The sequence below is a fragment of the Rhinatrema bivittatum genome, chromosome 2 (genome assembly GCF_901001135.1).
Source record: "Rhinatrema bivittatum chromosome 2, aRhiBiv1.1, whole genome shotgun sequence".
In the NCBI taxonomy this organism is placed as follows: domain Eukaryota; kingdom Metazoa; phylum Chordata; class Amphibia; order Gymnophiona; family Rhinatrematidae; genus Rhinatrema; species Rhinatrema bivittatum.
In genome coordinates, this window is record NC_042616.1 from 426,518,444 (window position 1) to 426,541,962 (window position 23,519).

The window sequence follows — 23,519 nt, forward strand, 5'->3', positions numbered from 1 at the left end:
ACCACTCTGTCCCACTGTGTGCCCTACACAGCCCAAGGAGGCTGGTCACGGACCACGTGGAGAGCGGGACAAGCGCAGGAAGGAATCCAGCCGAGGCGGGACTATGACGACGGAGCGAGTGTCATCCGGAGCACCACTAAGGCTGGCAGGACGGGACAGCTCAGGAGCACAGGACACAAGTCCACTGCTGGCATCTCCACAGGCAGAGACGTGTCACCTGGAGATCAATGGCTGGCAGAACAGAAGGCTCAAGAGCACAGGAGAAGGACACCAAGGAACCTGGAACATCAGGGAGCGGAACATCAGATGACGAGACATCAGGAGTCCTGGACAAGGACCTCAGGCGACGAAGACATGGCAAGAAGCAGACGAGACGAGGAGCTCCAAGAAGAACACAAAGGACCTGACGGAGCGCTGGCAGGCAGGAGCCTCCAGGACTGAAGTAATTCTGATGCAAGGCGAAGACGGAATGCAGGAACAGCCCTTTTATAGGGCTGGCACAGGAAACAGTCCATAGGTGGGGCCCTTTAAATCTTGAAGGGAGGCGTAGCCGCGTGCCTAGAGAGGAAGCAGAAAACTGTGCAGGACCATGGACAGCGGTCCTGCACCGACGTCGCGAAGAAGCAGGGCTGGGCGCAGGCCCCGACGACGGCAGCGGCTCCTGCCGCTGCAGGAGGACCCAAGGGCAGTGGCAGCTGCCAAGCCAGCTCGGGGATTGCGGCCTCCAGCCACGAAGATGGATGGGATGTCGGTGGTGGGCTCCTGCCAAGTTGGTAAACATCGGCGGCTCCATGCCGCGCTGGAGCAGGATGAGATGGGCAGCCTCTGGGCCGCAAGAGAAAACAGAGTCCGCGGCTCCAGCTGCGGTGAAGGCCCAATATCAACAGCGTCCGGCCGCATCGTGGAAAGCAGCAAAATATGAGAGACCTGCTCGCGGAGGACCGCAGGCAGGATTCATGACAAAGTGAGCCTGTCCCAGTAAAGCAGTATTTAAATGCAACATAGGAATTCAAGGAGGAATCTCCTCCAGAGACAAGTAAGTAGTACGGGAGAGTGATCAAATAATGTGCTGACTAAGATGTCACTCCCGTGGATCTTAGGTACTAAAGAAGAGGAGCAGAGAAAAAAATCCAATCTACTATATATATTATGTCTAGGGGAATACAAAATGTAATCACAAGCCGTGGGGTATAAAAATCTCCAGATGTTAGTTAAGGCAAGTGTTTCTATAAACTCTTTAAGAGCAGGCGCTCTGGATGTTCTTTATTAGGCCGATGCGATTTGTCTAACACTGCATTAGAGCATATATTCCAGTCGCCACCAATATACAGTTGGGTAGTACCAAAGACCGCAAGGGTGTCTCATAAGCCCTGATAAAATGCTCCTTGATTGTAATTAGGACCATATACAGTTGCTAAAGTGAAAGAATGATTAAAAAGTTCACAATCAAGCAAAATGTAGTGACCCTCCAAATCTTTATGCTGATGACACAACTTAAGGGGTACATTTTTATCTATCAATATACAGACACCCCTACTGCGGGCATTATTTGCTATAACCAGAGAACAGCATAAAATAATATGCAACTGGAAAAAAAACACTTTTCAGACGTCTTTCAATCAGAGCCATGTGCTAAATCTGATGCCCGGGCTATTATACCTTACCCAGCATAAGTAAATTTGAGAGATTTATTAATATCAGTCTCTCACACAGTCTCAACCTTGGTCAAAGGGATGTGATCCATGGTTATCTGCTTGCTGGCGCAGCCTGCGAGGTCCATCTGCCACTCTCTGCCATCTGGGTTTATTGTCCTTTTTTGGAAGGGCTTCTGATTTTTCCGGCACAGTAAAGTTGATAGGGAGCCCTGCCGTTTTGAAGATTTCAGCCACTTCCGTCAGTGTCTTTATACGGTCTGAGATGCCTTGATGTGAAAAGTACAGGCCAAATGGAAATGTCCAGTGGTATCTTATCTGAGCTCCTCTCAGTACCCGGGTGGCTTCCCATAATTTGATACAGATATACGTGCAACACCTCTGTTAATTATATAATCATGTAAACTTGAATCATGTGAACAGCTGTTCAACTAGTTGAACAGCTGCTAAAGGGTCTTTGTATAGATATATATATGTCATATAGTTTTGTTTAAATATGTAATGTATGATATGTACTGTGGGTTTTATGGATGAATGGTGTGGATGTAGTATGATTGAGGATCAATAAATTGTATTGATCATATTTTAGAATTTATTCTAAATGTATAGAGGTCTCACACATGATTGAACAAAAATTTTTTTTTGAAAAAATATGTTCGTATATTTAATAAATTATTAATTGGTGGGCTTTGTATGTAGCCTATTGTCCTCTGGAATGTTTACATGATTCCCATAATTTGAAGCATTTGCGGAGCATTGTAGGCGCTAAATCTTGAAAAATGGATATTTTGTGGCCTTCCCATTGCCATTTGAATTGCTTCATAGCTGTGTCATAAATTTGTGTCTTCTGTTGGAAACTGCAGAGACAGATAGCAATGTCTCTAATTTTATTTTCCACCCTAGGCCCCAAGACCCTCTGTGCCCGCTCAATTTGTATGGGAATTTAAGTTTCCTCAGTGGTTGTTTTCTCTTCTGGATTTGCTGTATCTAAAAAACTGTGCAAACTTTCTTCGCCACCTCAGCTGAGTCCTTGTAAGCGTCCATCTCGGGGATTCCACGTATCCTTAAGTTACATCGCCTCGAGCGATTTTCTAGATCCTCCAGTTTTTCGGCAAATGAATGGTTCTCTTGTTGTAAAAGCTGGTATTATGTTGTAAGCGCCGTCATGCTCTCCGCATGCCCATCTACTCTATCATCCAAATCATCGACTCGGTTCCCCAGGGCAGCTAAGTCTTCTCTGATTTCACCCTTTGAGGCTAAGAGTTCTGTTTGTGTGACTTAAGATCCGATTGTAGCTCCTGGAACCAGCCACGCAGCTCGTCCCTATCAGGTAGATCTCTCGATTGCACCTCCGACTCAGGTTGTGAGGCCTCCTCCCTGACCGTGGCATTGTCGGTAATACCTGCGGCCTGCTCGTTCTCCTCTAATGGCATCCCCAGTGTTTGTTTCTGGAAACCAAAATGCTTCAAATCCGCCATTTTTCGTTTTGAAGCCATTGCTGTGTGCGCGCAAGCTTTAGCTGCGTAAATTTGGGTCTCGTGGTGAATTTATGCAGTCGGGGGCAGAAGGTGAAGATAACGGGAGCAGGAGCTCTTTCCTTACACATCCATCTTTGTCACGCGCCACACAGTGCCCCCCTTGAAATTCACATTTTAACTCCCGATGTATTTGCATATCATTAGCTTACTGCATTGGGAGTGTAAAAATATTTTATCTATGCATTAAGAAACTGCATTGAATTTCAATGCACAGTAATGCACAGATTATTGTATTGGCCTGTAAGTACTAAGTGGGGGTCTCGTTATAAATTTGCAAAATACTACAGAAGAGCTGAATGGGCATCATTGGATATGGTGTTAAATGGGTTCTTTAAACTGCTGTTAATCCCTATCTATAAAGCACTGCCTTGTTAAGTCCCATCATTTCTGAATGTTAACAGAAAAATTTGATAGTAAGAAATTTCCTTGAGTTGTCCTAGTAGCTCAGTGGGAGTGATGTGCCCTGCCATGTGGAGAGAACTGGATTTGATTCCCAGCTCAGATATGTTTGTTTATTTATCTATTTATTTGTTTACAGATATTACCCTTCCTTGCTACGTTCAGAGTGGGGCACAATATAAACATTTATAGGTGAAAGAATAGGGGAAACAAGACAATACATAGATCATCAGAGTGGGGGGGGGGGGGGGAGGAATAACATAAGTCTTCACAACAATACATAGATCATCCAAGAGGGGAGAGTAATAGGAAGGGGAGCACATGTAGGCATCAAAGGAGATCATTCTATCGAGATAGCTGATTTCTGCCCTCCCTTCTGAGGCTAGCCATGTTGGAGTTAGTCTATTATCGTTTAAGTATGGGAACGCTTTTTTGAAGAGGAAGGTTTTTAGGGCTTTTTTAAAGAATATTCTTTTTTGGAGACATCTTATTTCTTTGGGTAGGATGTTCCAGAGGAGTGGTCCTGCAGAGAAGAAGGCGCGTTCTCTGGTTTTCTCAAGGTGGGTGAGCTTTGGAGATGGGACATCTAGTATTTATTATTTATTTATTTATCGAGCTTTATATATACCGTCATTCGGGTTTGCCATCACAACGGTTTACAATTGTCGATGGGAAGGGGAATGTTAGCAGGTTCGCAAATCAACATGTTCAGATTCAAATTACAATATACAATTACAGAATTGTTAGTACAATATGTTCTGTGAAAGGTTACAGTAATGTTATGGTTAGGTTGGTTATTGTGCTACTTATAGTAGCATTAGATTAGACGATCTGAGGTGTTGGGAGGGGGGTATGGATTTTTATTATTGAGGAAATCCAGGGGGAGTGTAAATTGTGAATAGAGGAGTATATGATCATAGCAAGCTTGTATTGTATCCAGTAAGAGATTGAGAATGGGAGTGATATGATCACGCATGGGAGTGCTAGTAAGGAGGTTTGCTGCTGAGTTTTGTATGATCTGTAGTGGACGGGTTGCATATCTCGGTAGACCCATCTGAAGGGAGTTGCAGATGTCCATACCAGAGAATAGTAGGGATTGAAGGACAGCAGATCCTCGTCGCCTTTGCAAGGAGCTTGCCTGCTCCTGGATGCTCCATTCCAGATCTTCATCAGAATGTTCAAAAAGTAGCTTAAGGTGATGGAGTAAACGTAGTTTGTAGAAGGAGGAGTTGGTAATACTTCTTATATGAATGTACATGGAGAGAGAGGAGTCAATTGTGACTTCCAGATTTCATACATTTTGGGAGATGGAATGGGAATCAAAAGAGAAATTGTTGGGTGTGTTATTGACTGGGTAGTATGATAAGATAATGATTTCCATTTTAGCGATGTTGGGGGCTAGTTTATTGCCGTGGAGCCATTTTTGGATGGTTGTGAGACAGTGGGTGAGGAAGGATTCTGTAAGGGCCCATGATTCCTTCAGGGGATAGAAAAATTGAATATCATCTGCATAAATTTTGTGATGAACTCCAAGGTCAGCAAGGATGCGGCATAATGGAATTAGGTAGAAGTTAAATAAAGCCAAAGAGAGTGCAGAATCTTGGGGTGTCCCGGAGCTCCTGTGCATCAGTGAGGATGAAAAAGAGTCGATTTGGACTTGTTGAGTCCTGTTGTTGAGGTATTTACTTTATTTATTTAGGTGTTTTATATACCATCATTCCAATATATGATCACAACAGTTTACAAAGTCATCATTTGGTTTCTGGGTCAACATTCCCCTTCTAGGTATTTATTTAAAAATGTTTATATACCGCTTTTACAATATAAAATTAATCAAAACGGTTTACATATAAAAACATGCATTACAGTAACATAAATTCTCGAAACAAAGTGGTTTAAAAACGAATTTACAACAACACATAAAAACTATTAAAATAAATATCTACTTTGATTTAATTATTGAAGTGCCAAACCGCATGAAAAAAAATCTCTTAATGGGGGGGGGGGTAAAGTGAAAAAGATAATAAAGATATGAATTAAGGGGCAGATTTTAAAACTTGCGTGCGGGCGCAGATTTGTTCGCACAACCCGGCGCAAACAAATCTATGCCCGATTTTATAACATGCGTGCGCTGCCGTGCGCATGTTATAAAATCCAGGGTTGGCGTGCGCAAGGGGGTGCACAATTGTGCAGCTTTCGTGCACCGAGCCACACAGGCTGCCTCAGTTCCCTCTGAGGCCGCTCCGAAATTGGAGCGGCCTCGGAGGGAACTTTCCTTCTGCCTTCCCCCACCTTCCTCTCCCTTCCCCTCCCTAACCCGCCCCTCAGCCCTACCTAAACCCCCCTTACCTTTGTTCCAAAAGTTACGCCTGCCTGAGGCAGGTGTAACTTGTGTGTGCCAGCCGGATGCTGGTGTGCCATGCCCCGGCACAGGCCGCTGTGTACAAGGGGCACTCAGCCCTGCCCCCAAACCGCAGCCACGCCCCAGCCACGCCCCTGTCACCCCGGGACATACGCACGTCCCAGGGCTTGCATGCGCCGCTGAGCGCATGCAGGGGCAGCTTGGGGCAGCTTTTCGGGGGTTACGCGCGTATCCCTTTGAAAATCTGCCCCTAAGTGTGTTCTGATACTGAAAGATTAAAGGCAAGTTGGAATAAGTATATTTTTAATGATTTTTTGAATTGTTGTGAATCTGAAATCTGGCAAAGAGAATTTGGCAGAGTTCCAGATGGATGGGCCAGCAACAGAGAAGGCTCTTTTTCGTGTAATGTCCAGCCTTGCGAGACGGACTGAAGGAATATCCAATAAATTCTTCGTTAAGGATCTTAGTTATCTTGTCGGTTTATAAATTCGTAAGATGGAGCATAGCCAGGTTGAGGATGGATTGTATATGAGTGAGTGAATTATAGACAGTATTTTATATTGAATTCTAAATTTTATGGGACGCCAGTGGAAAGAACAGAGTATTGGAGTTATATGGTTTCTTAGAGAGGTACCAGATAGCATGCGAGCAGCAGCATTCTGGACTAATTGCAAAGGACGAATTGCAGAATCGGGCAAACCCACATAGAGAGCATTACAATAATCGAGTCCTGAAAACACCAGAGATTGAAGGACTGTACGGAAATTTTGATGAAATAGCAGGGGACGAAGTCTCTTTCACAGATGTAGTTTGTAAAATGATTTTTTTGTTACAGCAGAGATGTGTTGTGTCATTGACAAATCGGAGTTTATCAATATTCCTAAGTTGGATGCTTGGTTTAGAATGGGGATGGATAAACCATTTATTGAAAGATGAGATGTGTTGTGAGTGAACTGTTTAGTGGACCCTTGGGCCGACCTGTGAGAGACTGGGGAGAGGTGTACTATAGTCTCTGGAGAGTGACAGGTTGGGAGGCAGATACCAGGCAGGAGTTGGACATGAGCTTCACCCTGGAAGCCGGTACTCCCCCGGGAGGAGCCCGTAGGAGCCCAGCCGCTGGGACTTAGGTGATTCACCCTGGAAGCCGGTACTCCCCTGGGATGAGCCCGTAGGAGCCCGGCCGCTGGGACTTAGGAGATCAAGGAAGCTGGAGCTGGAGCAGGCAGGCAGGGATCAGGAGAAAGGCAGGAACTGAAGCAGGCTAGGACTGAAGCAAGCAGGAACTGAAGCAGAACTGGCTACTGGAACCAGACAGGAACTGAAGCAGGACTAGTTACTGGAACCAGACAGGAACTGAAGCAGGACTGGCTACTGGAACCAGACAGGAGCTGAAGCAGGACTGGCTACTGGAACCAAGCTGGAACTGAAGCAGAACAGATTACTGAAGCAAGCCAGACAGAAGCAAGACTTGGGCACGGAGTGAAACAAGTCTCAGGCAGGAACGGAGTTGCTAACGTAATAGCACACTCCGGGGCCCGGAGCAACAGAGAACCGCAAGGAACCCATTGCAAGGCAAAGTCCTGGGCTCCGCGGCGGCCTTACATAGGCCACGGCGTCTTCGTCGCAGATAGGTCGGAGCTTCCAGTGGCGGGAAACGGCCTTCATAAGCGCGGCTTGCGCGCGCGCGCCTAGGGAGAAGGCATCCAGGCAGGGCTTCTCGGCGGCGTGCCCCCCGCGGGGATGCCGTGAAACAGGCTGCAGACCCTCGGAGATGGGCCGGAACCACGGAAGTAAGGGCCTAGTCGCGGCTGCCGCGACTGGGACCGCAACAAGATGGAGGACCAGTTGTAGGGTTAGATATCGATGTTAAATAAACAATTTCTGTTTTGGAGGGGTTTAATTTTAAATGGTTATGTGATAACCAGGCATTGATTGTATTTATGTATAATGTTACCATCAATAAGGTGGAGGACCATGAGGTGTTGTAAGGAACCAAGAACTGAATGTTGTCCGCATATATTTTGAATTGGATGTTTAATGAAGAAAGAATATGACAGAGAGGGAGCAAGTAGATATTAAAAAGAATAGGAGAGAGAGAGAAGAACCTTGTGGAACACCGGAGGAAATCATATATCGATCCGATGAATGATTACAATGAGGAGAACCAGGCCAACCCAGAGCCAGTTATACCAATGGAATGCAGTCTTGAGAGTAGAATGGCATGATTATCAGTATCAAAAGCATTGGAGATGTCAAGTAGACATAAGAGGCATGCTGAGCCTTGAACAAAACAGGGATCTAAAATAATAGGGGGAAAAAATCATCAAGTAATTGTAAATGCGGACTTGTGGCACCAGATCTCAGCCCTGGTTCTGACTGAACTGGAAGCCCAAAACAGCAGGAGTAAACTTCTGGGTTATAAAAAATAAAGAAATATTCCTATTTACAGCATTTTCTTATTTGAGAGATCTGTGTGCAATCACTCTGGAATGTACCTGATGTTACTTTTTGAGAATTTCCAGAAGGAAGAGAGTGCAGTATTTTATAGCTATTAGAATGAACTGTTCAATCTCACAATTAAGCAAAGAGGAATATGACTTCACATATAGCATCTTGCAGGCACAAAATGATGATGTCAGTTGTGATTTCTGTAATGATGAGAAATTAGCAATACATTGTGGTTGCTTGTTCTTTTCAGATGTATTGGTTTCAGTGGCAGTATCACACAGGCTAAAGTCCTCCTGGCCTTTTGTATTCTGCCACCTGGACAGTGTTCTCAGAGAATTCATACTACTGTAGTTCAGGTTGGGAAGTGTTCCAGCATTCACAGGGACTTGTGCTGGAGTTGTCTGTCTCATTGTCCTGTATTAGAATTCCATATTAAAGAAAAGGAGCAGGGAGGAAGGCTGTAGTGTACGGTGAACGTGCCTTATCAATTGAGGAACAGGAAAAAAAGCGAATATCCTCTATATGACCTCTAGATGGTGTCAAGTTTGAATGTTTTTTAGTTGCAGGTCAGTAGTGAGGTCTTTTTCATATCTTTAACAGAGGGTTCAGTTGATGCCTTTGCTTTTTCCCTTACAAAGACCCATTAATATCTAGATACTGTTTTGGTGGAGTAGGGGCTGCACACTTTCATTAGAATGTATGTATTATTTGGTCTTTAAAACACTGTTCCATTATCTGTATTTATTGTTATACTTAATTTAAGATTGTGAACATTCTTACTTTATGCATTGCCTAGGACTTTGATATGGGCGACTCATAAATGCAAAATAAACATAAACATATTTAAGTGTAAATATAGTTCTTTAGTGTCTTTCCTTTTTTCTTTAATGTTTCAGGGCCATGCAGCAAACAGAGACCAGAGCAAAAGCATTTCCCGACAGGGGCAGTTCTTGGTCAGTGCCTTGGATAGTTTCCACAGCGCATGCAGGTAAGGAGTACTCTCCTCTTCTACTTTTGCCTGCTTAAGCTAGTTCTTATATTATAACTTTTTGGTATGACATACTCTTTCTGCAACATTCATCATCATATCTGCTGGCAGCACAGATTTCACCTTAACAGGTTGCTTTTCTCCTTTATTTATTTATTTATTTATTTAAAAGTATTTATATACCGCTTTTTAAAATAAAATTTTATCAAAACGGTTTACAACAAGTTAAAATAAAATGAAATGAAATATAAATTAAATTAAATTAAAAGTACATACATTTAGCTAAATAGCTAGATAATTGCTAGCTTAAAAACAAAATTATTAACTAAAAAATAAAAATAATAATATTAATAATGTGCCATGGGTAAACAGAATAGGGAAAGTAAAAGGTGAAGAAGGGGGAGGAGAAGTGATAAGTTGTCGGACTGACATATCCTAAGAAGAAAGCAGGTAGGATGATTAGGTGGAAAGTTGAGGTAATATGTGTCAGATGGGTGGAATTGAAGAGATGAGAACTTCATTTTTGATGGGGGGATGCTTAGAGGGAGTATTAAATGCATGTTGAAAAAAGTATGTTTTTAAAGCGTTTTTGAAATGATGAGGATTTCATATTAAATGGAGAGGGTTGGGTAAAGAGTTCCAAAGAGATGGTCCTGCTACTGAAAATGCTCTCTTTCTGGTTATGTCTAATCTGGCCTGTCGTGGTGATGGAATGTCTAGGAGATTTTGAGTAAGTGATCTTAGATATCGGGTAGGTTTGTAAATGCGGAGTAAGGTGCATAGCCAGGTGGAAGAAGAATTATAGATTAAGCTGTGAATGATTGAGAGTACTTTGTATTTTATCCTGTATTTTATGGGTAGCCAATGAAGAGATTGTAAGATAGGGGTTATATGATTGCGAACGGAGGTACCGGATAATAAGCGGACTGCACTGTTTTGAACTAATTGTAATGGGTGAATTGATGAGTCGGATAGACCTAGATAGGCAGAACATTTTGCAGTAGAAATACAGAGAAGAGAGGGCCTTTCAAGACTTTCATGTGTGGTCTTGAAAGGAATATTTCCTGTGTAAAATCCCTCTGTGACTCCATGAACCCATTTAATGTACTTCAGCAAATGCTTGTAGCTGAGAGAGAAGAAGGCAGCCATCTCTTGGGCAATGCAGTGCTGTTCTTCATCTGATTGGCAGATGTTGCCATGAGGGTGAACTTGAGATTGCTGCTCTCTCATGAACTATGAATGCTACTGTGGACTGTCTCTAAATATTGCCAGCCTAAGGTGCTGCATTGAGGCTCCTGATCAGCAGCAGCATTTACTGGAAGATTGGGCATCCAAATGGCAGATTAAATTTAATGTGGACACGTGCAGGGTGTTGCATATAGGGAAAAATAACCCTTGCTGTAGTTACACGATGTTAGGTTCCATATTAGGAGCTACCACCCAGGAAAAAGATCTAGGCATCATAGTGGATAATACTTTAAAATCGTCGGCTCAGTGTGCTGCAGCAGTCAAAAAAGCAAATAGAATGTTAGGAATTATTAGGAAGGGAATGGTTAATAGAACGGAAAATGTCATAATGCCTCTATATTGCTCAATGGTGAGACCACACCTTGAATACTGTGTACAATTCTGGTCGCCGCATCTCAAAAAAGATATAGCTGCGATGGAGAAGGTACAGAGAAGGGCAGCCAAAATGATAAAGGGGATGGAACACCTCCCCTATGAGGAAAGGCTGAAGAGGTTAGGGCTGTTCAGCTTAGAGAAGAGACAGCTGAGGGGGGATATGATAGAGGTCTTTAAGATCATGAGAGGTCTTGAACGAGTAGATGTGACTTGGTTATTTACACTTTCGAATAATAGAAGGACTAGGGGGCATTCCATAAAGTTAGCAAGTAGCACATTTAAGACTAATCAGAGAAAATTCTTTTTCACTCAACACACAATAAAGCTCTGGAATTTGTTGCCAGAGGATGTGGTTAGTGCAGTTAATGTAGCTGGGTTCAAAAAAGGTTTGGCTAATAGGGATGTGAATCGTTTTAGGACGATTAAAATTATCGTCCGATAATTTTAATATCGTCTTAAACCGTTATGGAACACAATACAATAGAGATTCTAACGATTTATCGTTATAAATCGTTAGAATCGTGAGCCGGCACACTAAAACCCCCTAAAACCCACCCCCGACCCTTTAAATTAAATCCCCCACCCTCCCGAACCCCCCCCCCCAAATGAGTTAAATAACCATGCGGGTCCAGCGGCGGTCCGGAACGGCAGCGGTCCGGAACGGGCTCCTGCTCCTGAATCTTGTTGTCTTCAGCCGGCGCCATTTTCCAAAATGGCGCCGAAAAATGGCGGCGGCCATAGACGAACACGATTGGACGGCAGGAGGTCCTTCCGGACCCCCGCTGGACTTTTGGCAAGTCTCGTGGGGGTCAGGAGGCCCCCCACAAGCTGGCCAAAAGTTCCTGGAGGTCCAGCGGGGGTCAGGGAGCGATTTCCCGCCGCGAATCGTTTTCGTACGGAAAATGGCGCTGGCAGGAGATCGACTGCAGGAGGTTGTTCAGCGAGGCGCCGGAACCCTCGCTGAACGACCTCCTGCAGTCGATCTCCTGCCGGCGCCATTTTCCGTACGAAAACGATTCGCGGCGGGAAATCGCTCCCTGACCCCCGCTGGACCTCCAGGAACTTTTGGCCAGCTTGTGGGGGGCCTCCTGACCCCCACGAGACTTGCCAAAAGTCCAGCGGGGGTCCGGAAGGACCTCCTGCCGTCCAATCGTGTTCGTCTATGGCCGCCGCCATTTTTCGGCGCCATTTTGGAAAATGGCGCCGGCTGAAGACAACAAGATTCAGGAGCAGGAGCCCGTTCCGGACCGCTGCCGTTCCGGACCGCCGCTGGACCCGCAGGTTATTTAACTCATTTGGGGGGGGTTCGGGAGGGTGGGGGATTTAATTTAAAGGGTCGGGGTGGGTTTTAGGGGGTTTTAATGTGCCGGTTTTGCGATTTTTAGATTTTTAGATTTTCACGATTTTTCACGATTTTTCACGATATTTTACCCCCCCAAACGGCAACAATACGATTCCCTCCCCCTCCCAGCCGAAATCGATCGTTAAGACGATCGAGGACACGATTCACATCCCTATTGGCTAAGTTCTTGGAGGAGAAGTCCATTAATGGCTATTAATAAAGTTTACTTAGGGAATAGCCACTGCTATTAATTGCATCAGTAGCATGGGATCTTCTTAGTGTTTGGGTAATTGCTAGGTTCTTGTGGCCTGGTTTTGGCCTCTGTTAGAAACAGGATGCTGGGCTTGATGGACCCTTGGTCTGACCCAGCATGGCAATTTCTTATGTTCTTATGTGTTTTCATAGGAGTCACATTGTTGGGATCACACAACCCATAGCATGCCGCGACAAGCCTGGATACTCTCCCTCTTGACAGGCCTTAATATTTCTGTCCCCTCACTATTTGTTACCCCACCCATATTTCCATTCATCCTCTCCTATAACCATATCTCATATGCCTCCATCAACTGTTTAATTTTCTTCTTCTTTCCATCTTCTCACCCCTCCATCATTGTTTCTACCTTCCTCACCCATCTTTTTTTCTCCCAATTTCTTTCTTGCCCATATCCCTTTCCACCTTTTTCATTTCTTGTATTTGTCACCTTCTCTTCTCTATTTCAGCTTCCTACTCCTAATCACATAGGGGCGGATTTACGCGAGCAGGGCCCTGCGCGCCGGTGCGCCTATTTTACATAGGCCTACCGGCGCGCGCAGGGCCCCGGGACTCACGTAAGTCCTGGGGTTTTCCGAGGGGGGCATGTCGGGGGCGTGTTGGGGGGCAGGCCCGATCCGCGCGGCGTTTTCGGGGCGGGACGTAGCGTTTCGGGGGCGGGTCCGGGGGCGTGGTTACGGCCCGGGGCGGTCCGGGGGCATGGCCGTGCCCTCCGGACCCGCCCCCAGGTCGTGTCCCGGCGCGCTAGCGGCCCGCTGGCGCACGGGGATTTACGTCTCCCTCCGGGAGGCGTAAATCCCCCGACAAAGGTAAGGGGGGGTTTAGACAGGGCCGGGGGGGGTGGGTTAGGTAGGGGAAGGGAGGGGAAGGTGAGGCCGCTCCGATTTCGGAGCGGCCTCGGAGGGAACGGGGGTAGGCTGCGCGGCTCGGCGCGCGCCGGCTATACGGAATCGATAGCCTTGCGCGCACCGATCCAGGATTTTAGCAGATACGCGCGGCTACGCGCGTATCTACTAAATCCCGCGTACTTTTGCTTGCGCCTGATGCGCCAGCAAAAGTACGCCACATCGCGCGGTTTGAAAATCTACCCCAACGTGCAGGAAATTCTATGTTAAGCTTTTTCTTTGAGTTTTTACTTGGATTGTGACTCCCTATAGTTAACTTAAAGCCTCTAGTTTTATGGTGTTAGTACTATATTACTATTGATTATATAAGTAAGGTTTAAAGCTGATTATGATTAGTTGGTGGATGAACTGTATCATGGTATCTTTTCTTTATGTCAGCTTTGTTTCTTTTTCTTTTTGTGTAATTTCAACTTATATTTAAATTGCTGTTATAATTTTTGAAAATCAATAAAACAAATAATGGGGAAAGAAGTAATTAATTTTTTTATTTTACCTTTGCTGGCTGATCTTAGTTTTCTAATCGGTTGGTCACAGGCTTTTTTTTTCCACCTTCCCTTTCTTATTTTTTTCCAATTCCTTTTATATTATTTTTTTTTCTCTCCATCTTCTTCCCTCAAACACACAGTCAGGATCTCATTCTCACATGCATTTCTCTCTCTCACACACACACAGGCTCTCACTGTCACATGCTCTCTCTCATACAATTATTCATACACACAGTCTCTCACTGGCACATGCTGTCTATCTGACTCTCACACACAGGCTCTCTCTCACTCCCACATGCTGTCTTGCTCAAGCACAAGCACTCACTGTCACATGCTCTCTCTCATACAATCATTCATACACACAGTCTCTCACTGGCACATGCTTTCTATCTGACTCTCACACTCAGGCTCTCTCTCACTCCCACATGCTGTCTTGCTCAAGCACAAGCTCTCACTGTCACATGCTCTCTCTCATACAATCATTCATACACACAGGCTCTCACTGTCACATGCTGTCTCTCTCACACACACTGAGGCTCTCACATGCTGTCTCTCTCTCTCTCACACACACAGGCTCTCTCTCACTCCCACATGCTGTCTTGCTCAAGCACAGGCTCTCCCTGTCACATGCTGTCTCTCTCACACACATAGAGGCTCTTACATGCTGTCTCTGCAAACATTCAGGTCCTCACTCCCACACACAGTCTCTCAACTGATCTCATGCACGCACACATACACACTCTACAGACCCTCAGCCTCTCTCTCACCTCTGGGCCTCCTCTTCGCAGGTCGCCACAGGATGGGCTCTGCAGCGGCCCTGCTACCGGGCCTCTTCCTCTTCTCTGGCTGCAGCGGCCCTGCTACCGGTCCTCTTCCTCTTCTCGGGCCGCAGTGGCCCTGCTACCGGGCCTCTTCCTCTTCTCGGGCCGCAGCGGCCCTGCTACCGGGCCTCTTCCTCTTCTCGGGCCGCAGCGGCCCTGCTACCGGGCCTCTTCCTCTTCTCTGGCTGCAGCGGCCCTGCTACCGGTCCTCTTCCTCTTCTCGGGCCGCAGTGGCCCTGCTACCGGGCCTCTTCCTCTTCTCGGGCCGCAGCGGCCCTGCTACCGGGCCTCTTCCTCTTCTCGGGCCGCAGCGGCCCTGCTACCGGGCCTCTTCCTCTTCTCCGGCCGCTGAGATGATTCGCGGAGGCCCGTAAGCGCAAGTGCTGCTCCTCTTCTACATGCACTGATGCTTCTCCTCCTTTCTGCCCACGCGGCTCCGGGAACGTTTACTTCCGGGACCGTGCGGTCAGGAAGGAGGAGGAGCATCAGTTCGTTTAAACGTGATCTTTTTATTTGGGCCGTGGTGACGTGAGCTCCACCACGGCCCTGCCGATCTGCCTGCTACATGCGTGTCACTGGTGGCCGCATGAGCCTCCCTGCGCCTGGGGGCATTGGCTCCCCTTGGGATACCACTGCTTGCGGCGCCCCCTAATACTTTGGCTGGAAACTTTATAATTACAAAAAAAAAAAAAATCACATGACAGGAGTGACCGGCCCACTGGGGGAAGCCCAATCCCCCGATAGGTCAATCCACCCCTGCTTTCATCCCAGAGAGCCCAGATGGCTTACATCAATTTCCAGGGAAGAACCAACAGCCAGCAAATTTCACAGGAAATAGCCCAACTCATGGAATGAGTGAAAGTATATCTTCAAGAGATCTCATCCTTACACATTGCAGGAAATGACAATGTAAAAGCCGACTTTCTCAGCAGGCAGTCTGGATCTAGGAGAATGGGAATTGTCAAACTAAGCATTCTAGCTCATAGTGGGTAGCAGGGGCCTCCTGTTTCTAGACTTGCTGGCGACCTCACACAATGCAAAGGTTCCTCGCTTCTTCAGTCGCAGGACAGATCTGAAGTCTTTGGGATTTGATGCCCTTGTGCAGGAGTGGCCAGAAGGCAAGCTTCTATATGCCTTTCTTCCGTGGCCCATGTTAGGCAGAGTGATTCGGAGGATCGAGAGATACATGGGGATGGTGCTTCTGGTGGCACCAGATTGGCCCAGGAGGCTGTGGTATGCAGATCTGTGGAGGAACCTGGTGGACTCTCCTTTCCGGTTACCGGTCTACAGGGATCTGCTGTGGCAGGGGCCTATTCTTAAGAACATAAGAACATTCCATACTGGGTCAGACCAAGGGTCCATCAAGCCCAGCATCCTGTTTCCAACAGTGGCCAATCCAGGCCATAAGAACCTGGTAAGTATCCAAAACCTAAGTCTATTCCATGTTACTGTTGCTAGTAATAGCAGTGGCTATTTTCTAAGTCAACTTAATTAATAGCAGGTAATGGATTTCTCCTCTAAAAATTTATCTAATCCTTTTTTAAACACAGCTACATTAACTGCACTAACCACATCCTCTGGCAACAAATTCCAGAGTTTAACTGTGCGTTGAGTGAAAAAGAACTTTCTCCGATTAGTTTTAAATGTGCCACATGCTAACTTCATGGAGTGCCCCCTAGTCTTTCTATTATCTGAAAGAGTAAATAACCGATCCACATCTACCTGTTCTAGACCTCTCATGATTTTAAACATGAAGATACGATTCTATTTTGTCTTATGGTATGATCCTTGAGAGGGCTTGGGTGCTGAAGCATGATTTCTGCTGCAATGATTTCCACTTTGCTTGAAGTGTGAAAGTTCTCCACTTTCTTAGCCTATTTTCGGGTTTGGTGAGTGTTTGAGACTTGGTTAAGATCCCGTTCATTTTGGATATTTTGCAGGATGGGTTGAAGGGTTTGGCCCTTAATTCCTTGAAGGTACAGGTGGCAACTCTTACCTGTTTCCGAGGTCAGGTGAATTTTGAATCCTTGTCGGCCCATCCGGATGTGGCCTGATTCTTAAAAGGGGTGAAGAATCTTCATCCTCCCTTGTGATTGCCGGTGCCCTTGTTTAGTCTTAATCTGCTTCTGGATTTTCTGATGGGTCCCACCTTTCAACCACTGAGAGGCCTCTCCTTGAGATTACTTATCTCGAAAACGGTGTTTCTGGTTGTTGCGCTTCCCGGCCGCGCTGGTGCCACGATCGGGCCTGCTTACCTCGGGTCCTCTGCTGCAGCTCACAGCCCGTCCTCCCGTGCCACGGCTGCCAGTTCCCGGCGTCCCCAACGCGTGTCCCATGCACCTCTGGCCTCCTCCGCTGACCAGGCTTCGCAGCGGAGCTCCCGTAGGGGCTCCACGTCCTCGGCCCTGCCCCTAGGCACGCGGCCAGCACTTCCTCTTTTAAAGGGCCCAGGGCGGGAACCTCAGCCAGAGCGCCTCCTGATGATGTCACCTGAGCCCGGTATGAAGATGGGCTCAATCTCTGCTTCTTTGCCTTGGCAATCAGGTCATCACATCAGGGTGAGCTCGTTCATGCGTTCCAGTGTTCCTCGTTGTTCCAGTGTTCCTTGCCTGTTCCAGTGTTCCTTGTTGTTCCAGTGTTCCTGAGTTCCTCCACTTATTCCGGTATTCCTGAGTTCCTGTCTTGTTCCTGTGTTCCCGAGGTCCTTCCTATGTTCCCATCGTCCACCCAGGTTGTATCTCCTCAGACTGATTCTTGGTGCTGACCTCTGCTTTGCCTGACCACGCTTGACCTGATACCCGGAACTGACCTCTGCTTTGCCTGATCACGCTGGATCTGATACCCGGAACTGACCTCTGCTTTGCCTGACCACGCTGGATCTGATACCTGGAATTGACCTCTGCTTTGCCTGACTACATTTTGGACGGATACCCTGGCTTTGACCCTTTCGCTTCACTCTGACATTCTATTTGCTTCTCCCGTGACCGCCAGGTCCACCTGCTTCAACGCTCCTAGCGGCCTTCCATTAGCTAGACCCATAGGCTCTGCCTATTCTGCCCAGAGGACCTTCTGTTCCTGGACAGTATTCATGGTCTCCGGTATTCCTTGTTCCGGTCTAGCTCACTTGCTCCTCGACAGCTGAACACCCTTACTCCTGGTGGGCTCACCTGTCTGCTACCTCTCCGGGAGACCCTGTGAGGCCCACCTAAGCCCAGGCAGCCCGTTCATGCAAGGGCTCAACCCGCGGAGAACCCGGGCCGTTATTGGTGAAGCTCCAGCTAGGCTCTGTCTCCTCGTGTGCTCCACCTACTGATGGCAGGCACTCCCTGGGTTCGCTCAGGGGGCCATACCAATCCTGCGCCAGGCCACGGGTTCTCCTCCAGCGCAACAGGTTGCCAAGACCATGAACTCGGTGGAGTTCTCCGCCTAGCAGGCCATCCCGGGCCTGGCTACACGAGTCCGGGAGCAGCAACAGTACCTCGAGGCATTGGCCACCTCGGTGGATAATCTATGAGTTCAAGTTGCAGAGCCCGCTATGGCCAACTCCGGGACTCTTGCTCGCAGCACTCCATCTGGTTCATCGCCTTCACGGGCATTGCTGGCCCTCCCAGCTCCTCCCTGAATCAATGTGGATCCACGCCTCTGTCAAGGCTTCCTCAGCCAGTGCTACTTGCAATTTGCACTACAGCCCTCTCTGTTCCCAGACGAGGAGACAAAGATCACCTTCATCCTTTCACGCCTGGAGGGAAAAGCCCTGGCATGGGCTTCCCCACTTTGGGAGCGTTCTGACATACTATTAGAGCAGCTCCCTCAATTTGTGTCTACTTTCCAGTGCATCTTTGATGACCCAGGCCGACAGGCGGTCGCCGGCCACCATCTCCTCCACCTCTGCCAGGGATCCCATTCCCTCACAGAGTACACTGTGGAATTCCGAACCCTGGCAACGGAATTGGGATGACAGGACGACTGCCTGCGGGCACTCAATCTTGAAGGACTGTCATCCGCCCTCAAAGACGAATTAGCAGCCCGAGAGATCCCTGCGTCACTGGAAGACCTCATCTACTTGGTGGGGCGGATTGACCACTGCCTCCAGCAATGACATCGGGAGGTAAGGGCTATCCGACAAGTGGCCCCTAGACCACCTCGCTGTCCTAGCCCCAGACCAAAGGCACCACTGACGGGTTCCCCTTCCAAAGAGGAACCCATGCAGATCAACCGTGGTCATCTCTCCCCCGGGGAATGTCTCCGAAGGTGGAAATCTGGTCTCTGCTTCTACTGAGGGGATTCAGGTCACCATATCCAGACCTGCCCGGTGTGTCCGGGAAACTCCAGAGCCTAAGTCCGGTGGGGGTCCCAAACTTGGGCACTACAGTTACAGGCCATCAACTTCTGCTTCCAGTCTCCCTCCTTAGGGAGGCCCACTCGTTCTCCACCACCGCCCTTGTGGATACCGGGGCTGGTTGGAATTTCATTCTCGAAGAGTTGGTTACATTACTCCAGATACCTATTCAACTCCTGGAGGTTCCTATGCGCATTGCTTCCATCCATGGGGAACCTTTACCTGACCGTATTACCCATCGTACCCTAACCATCCAGCTGACTGTAGGAACTCTCCACTATGAAGAAATCTCCCTGCTGGTTCTGAAATGGTCAGTATACCCCATCACCCTCAGCCTACCCTGGCTCCAACTACATTCCCCCCACTTCGACTGGGAGTCGCTCCAACACGTCGAGTGGGGTTCTCGTTGTCAAAGTCATTGTTTATGATGGATGACCCTGTATTGACGTCTGCAACTCTTCCTGGGCTACTCACGCCCTATGCTGACTACGAAGATGTGTTTTGAAAGCAGCAAGCCGATATCCTACCGCCACTCCAGAAGTTCAACTGTCCCATTGAACTGGTACCACACCCCCCAAGGGAAGAACTTACCTACTCTCGCTTCCCGAGACCCAAGCCATGTCTACCTACATAAAGGAAAATCTGGCCAAAGGCTTCATTAGGCCTTTCATGTCCCCTGCAGGGGCCGGCTTCTTTTTCGTAAAGAAGAAAGATGGAACCTTACGGCCATGTATTGACTACCGTGGCCTGAACGCTGTCACCTGTAAGGACCGGTACCCACTTCCACTCATCAGCGAACTGTTTGACCGGCTCCAAGGAGCACAGATCTTTATGAAGTTGGATTTACGTGGTCCGCATACAACCCGAGGACATCTGGAAGACTGACTTCAACATGCGAGACTGACACTACGAATACGTAGTGATGCCCTTTGAGCTTTGCAGCGCCCTAGCCACTTCCAGAGAATGATGAATGACATTTTCCGAGACCTCTTATACTCCTTTGTCATAGTTTACCTGGATGACATTCTGATCTTCTCTAAGGACTTAGAATCCCACCGCTCTCATGTCCACACCATCCTTTAGCAGCTTAGAGACCACCACCTTTACGCCAAACTTGAGAAATGTCTGTTCGAACAGTCTAGTCTTCCATTCCTAGGCTACATCATCTCCAGCCAGGGATTCACCATGGACCCAGACAAACTCCCAGGGATTCGCGACTGGCCCCAGCCGGTTGGTCTAAAAGCCTTGCAAATGTTTCTAGGTTTTATGAACTATTACCGTCACTTTATCGCGGACTACTTCACGCTAGCCGCTCCACTCACCACCTTGACTAGAAAAGGATGTAACCTTCGGGAGTGGAGTCCCAAGGCTCAATTTGCCTTCCAGGCCCTCAAGGAGGCTTTCTGTACTGGCCCTTCTCCGCCATCCGGACCCTTACCATCCATTCATTGTAGAAGTTGATGCATCCGCCATTGGCGCAGGGGCGGTCCTCAGCCAGTACTCCACGAAGGGAGCCTTAATTCCATGTTCCTTCTACTTGCACAAATTTTCACTCGCAGAGCGCAACTACACCATCGGTGATCACAAGCTCCTAGCCATGAAACTGGCCCTCCAAGAATGGCGCCCCTGGCTTGAAGGGGCGCAGCACAAGTTTACCATCTACATAGATCACAAGAATCTCGAACACCTTAAGGAGGCCCAGTTATTAAAGCACGGCAGGCTCACTGGGCCCTCTTCTTCACGCACTTCAATTTCAAGTTGCGCTACTGCCCAGTGGCAAAGAACTTTCGTGTTGATGCTCTTTTGCACTCGGTAGAGCCAGGAGATACCCCCAAAGGGCCACATCACATCATCAATCCCACGTGCACCTCTCTTGCTGTCACTAGCACGGTGCCTCCCGGCAAGACGGTCGTACCCCGTCGTCTCAGAGAGCAAGTATTGTGCTGGGCTCACGATTCACGACTCGCTGGTCATCCCAGCTGGGCCCGGACCCTGGAAATGCTTCGATGGCACTATTGGTGGCCCAGTATTGTCAAAGACTCCTGAGACTATGTTTACTCCTGCCACATCTGCGCCCAGCAAAAGATGCCCACTGGATGCCCATGTGGTCTCCTCCAGCCTCTTCTGGCACCTACAGAACCCTGGACAAATTTCATTACCGACTTTATTGTGGAGCTACCCATTTCCAAAGGAAACACGATGATTTGGGTCATCATAGATCGTTTCTCCAAGATGGTCCACTTTATTGCTCTGCCTAGCCTACCGTCTGCTCCCGAACTGGGACATCTCTTCTTGACTCACATCTTCCACCTGCATTGACTCCCCCAGGAGATCATTTCAGACCATGGCCCGCAATTCGCTGCTAAATACTTGAGGTCCTTGTGCCGAAAGTTCAACATCACACTTAATCTGACCTCCACCTATCATCCCTGAGCAAACGGACAGGCTGAACGAACGAACCAGACCTTGAAAACCTTCCTCGGGTCATATATCAATGACCAGTAAGATAATTGGGCAGATCTCCTTCCATGGGCAGAATTCGCCCACAATACTCATGTGGTGGCCACCACATGGAGCTTACCATTCCATGTGGTGTATGGCCGGCAGCCCTGCCTGCCGCTTCCAGTTCCTCTAAATGTACCCTCTCTGGTGGCCGAAGCTACCGCACAGTCTATCCATCAACTCTGGCAACAAGTTACCCAGAAACTGGGCCAGGCCGCTGATCGAGCCAGCCGGATTGCGGATGCCCATCGCCGCGCTGCTCCTACCTTCCTTCCAGGCCAGAAGGTTTGGATAAGCACGAAGCACATCCGCCTCCGTATACCCTCACAGCGTCTGGGCCCAAAGTTCATGGGTCCCTTTACCGTTCTTCGAAGAGTCGGGGCGGCGACCTACCAACTCCGACTTCCCCCAAGTCTAGGGATACACAACACGTTCCACGTGTCCTTCCTCAAGCCTCTGGTGCTCTCCTGGCCCTCTCGTCGTCAGCCTCCTCCAACCCAGGTCTCAGCCAAACCAGACACCAACTTGCAAGTAAGAGGAGTCCTGGATGTCAGATGTCAGAGGAGGCGTTGGGAATACCTCCTATCCTGGGAGGGGTTCGGCCCAGAGGAAAACTCCTGGGAGCCATCCCATAATATCCTTGACAAAGACCTTCTCCCAGCCTTCCATCTCCAGCATCCTGAGAAGCCCCAACCATTAAGGGGGAGGCCTAGAAGGGGGGGTACTGTTGCGCATCCCGGCCGTGCCGGGCCTGCTTACCTCGGGTTCTCTGCCGTTCGTCCTCCCGTGCCGCAGCTGCCAGTTCCCGGCATCCACAACGCATTTCCCCTGCACCTCTTGCCTCCTCCGCTGACCAGGCCTCGCAGCAGAGCTCCCGTAGGGGCTCCGCGTCCTCGGCCCCGACCCTAGGTGTGCGCTCGGCCGGCGTTGCCTCTTTTAAAGGGTCCAGGGCGCCTCCCGATGACATCATCTGAGCCCGGTATAAAGGCCGGGCTCAAATCTCTGCTTCTTTGCCTTGGCAATCGGGTCATCACCTCAGGGTGAGCTAGTTTGCCATTCTCGTTCTCTGTTCCAGTGTTCCTCATTGTTCCAGTGTTCCTTGCCTGTTCCAGTGTTCCTCATTGTTCCAGTGTTCCTGAGTTCCTCCACTTATTCAGGTGTTCCTGAGTTCCTGTATTGTTCCTGTGTTCTCGTGGTCCTTCTTGTGTTCCTTCGTCTACCCAGGTTGTACTTTCTCGGGTTGATTCTTGGTACTGACCTCTGCTTTGCCTGACCACGCTTGACCTGATACCCGGAACTGATCTCTGCTTTGCCTGACCTCGCTTGACCTGATACCCGGAACTGACCTCTGATTTGCCTGACCACGCTGGATCTGATATCCGGAACTGACCTCTGCTTTGCCTGACAACGCTGGATCTGATACCTGGAATTGACCTCTGCTTTGTCTGCCTAAGTTTGGATGGATACCCTGGCTTTGACCCTTGCACTTCACTCAGACACTCTATTTGCTTCTTCCGTGATCGCCAGGTTCCCTGCTTTGATGCTCCTAGTGGCCTTCCATGAGCTAGACACATAGGCTCTGCCTATTCTGCCCAGGGGACCTTCTTTTCCTGGAAGGTACCCATAGCCTTCTGTACTCCTTGTTCCGGTCTAGCTCACTTGCTCCTCGACAGTCGCACACCCTTACTCCTGGTGGGCACACCTCTCCGCTACCTCTCTGGGAGACCCTGTGAGGCCCACCTAAGCCCAGGCAGCCCGGTCATGCAAGGGCTCAACCCGTGGTGAACCCGGGCCGTTATTGGTGAAGCTCCAGCTAGCCTCTGTTTTCTCGTGTGCTCCACCTC

General features: G+C 48.4%; 1 protein-coding gene across 1 annotated transcript in view; it reads left to right on the forward strand.

Annotated features, from left to right (window-relative positions):
• Positions 1-23,519, forward strand: part of MEI1 (meiotic double-stranded break formation protein 1) — an 888,987-nt gene that overhangs the window by 433,405 nt on the left and 432,063 nt on the right. Inside the window, exon 13 of the mRNA XM_029587121.1 lies at positions 9,296-9,387. Within this exon, the coding sequence (XP_029442981.1) occupies positions 9,296-9,387 (92 nt within the window). The remainder of the gene's footprint in view (positions 1-9,295; positions 9,388-23,519) is intronic.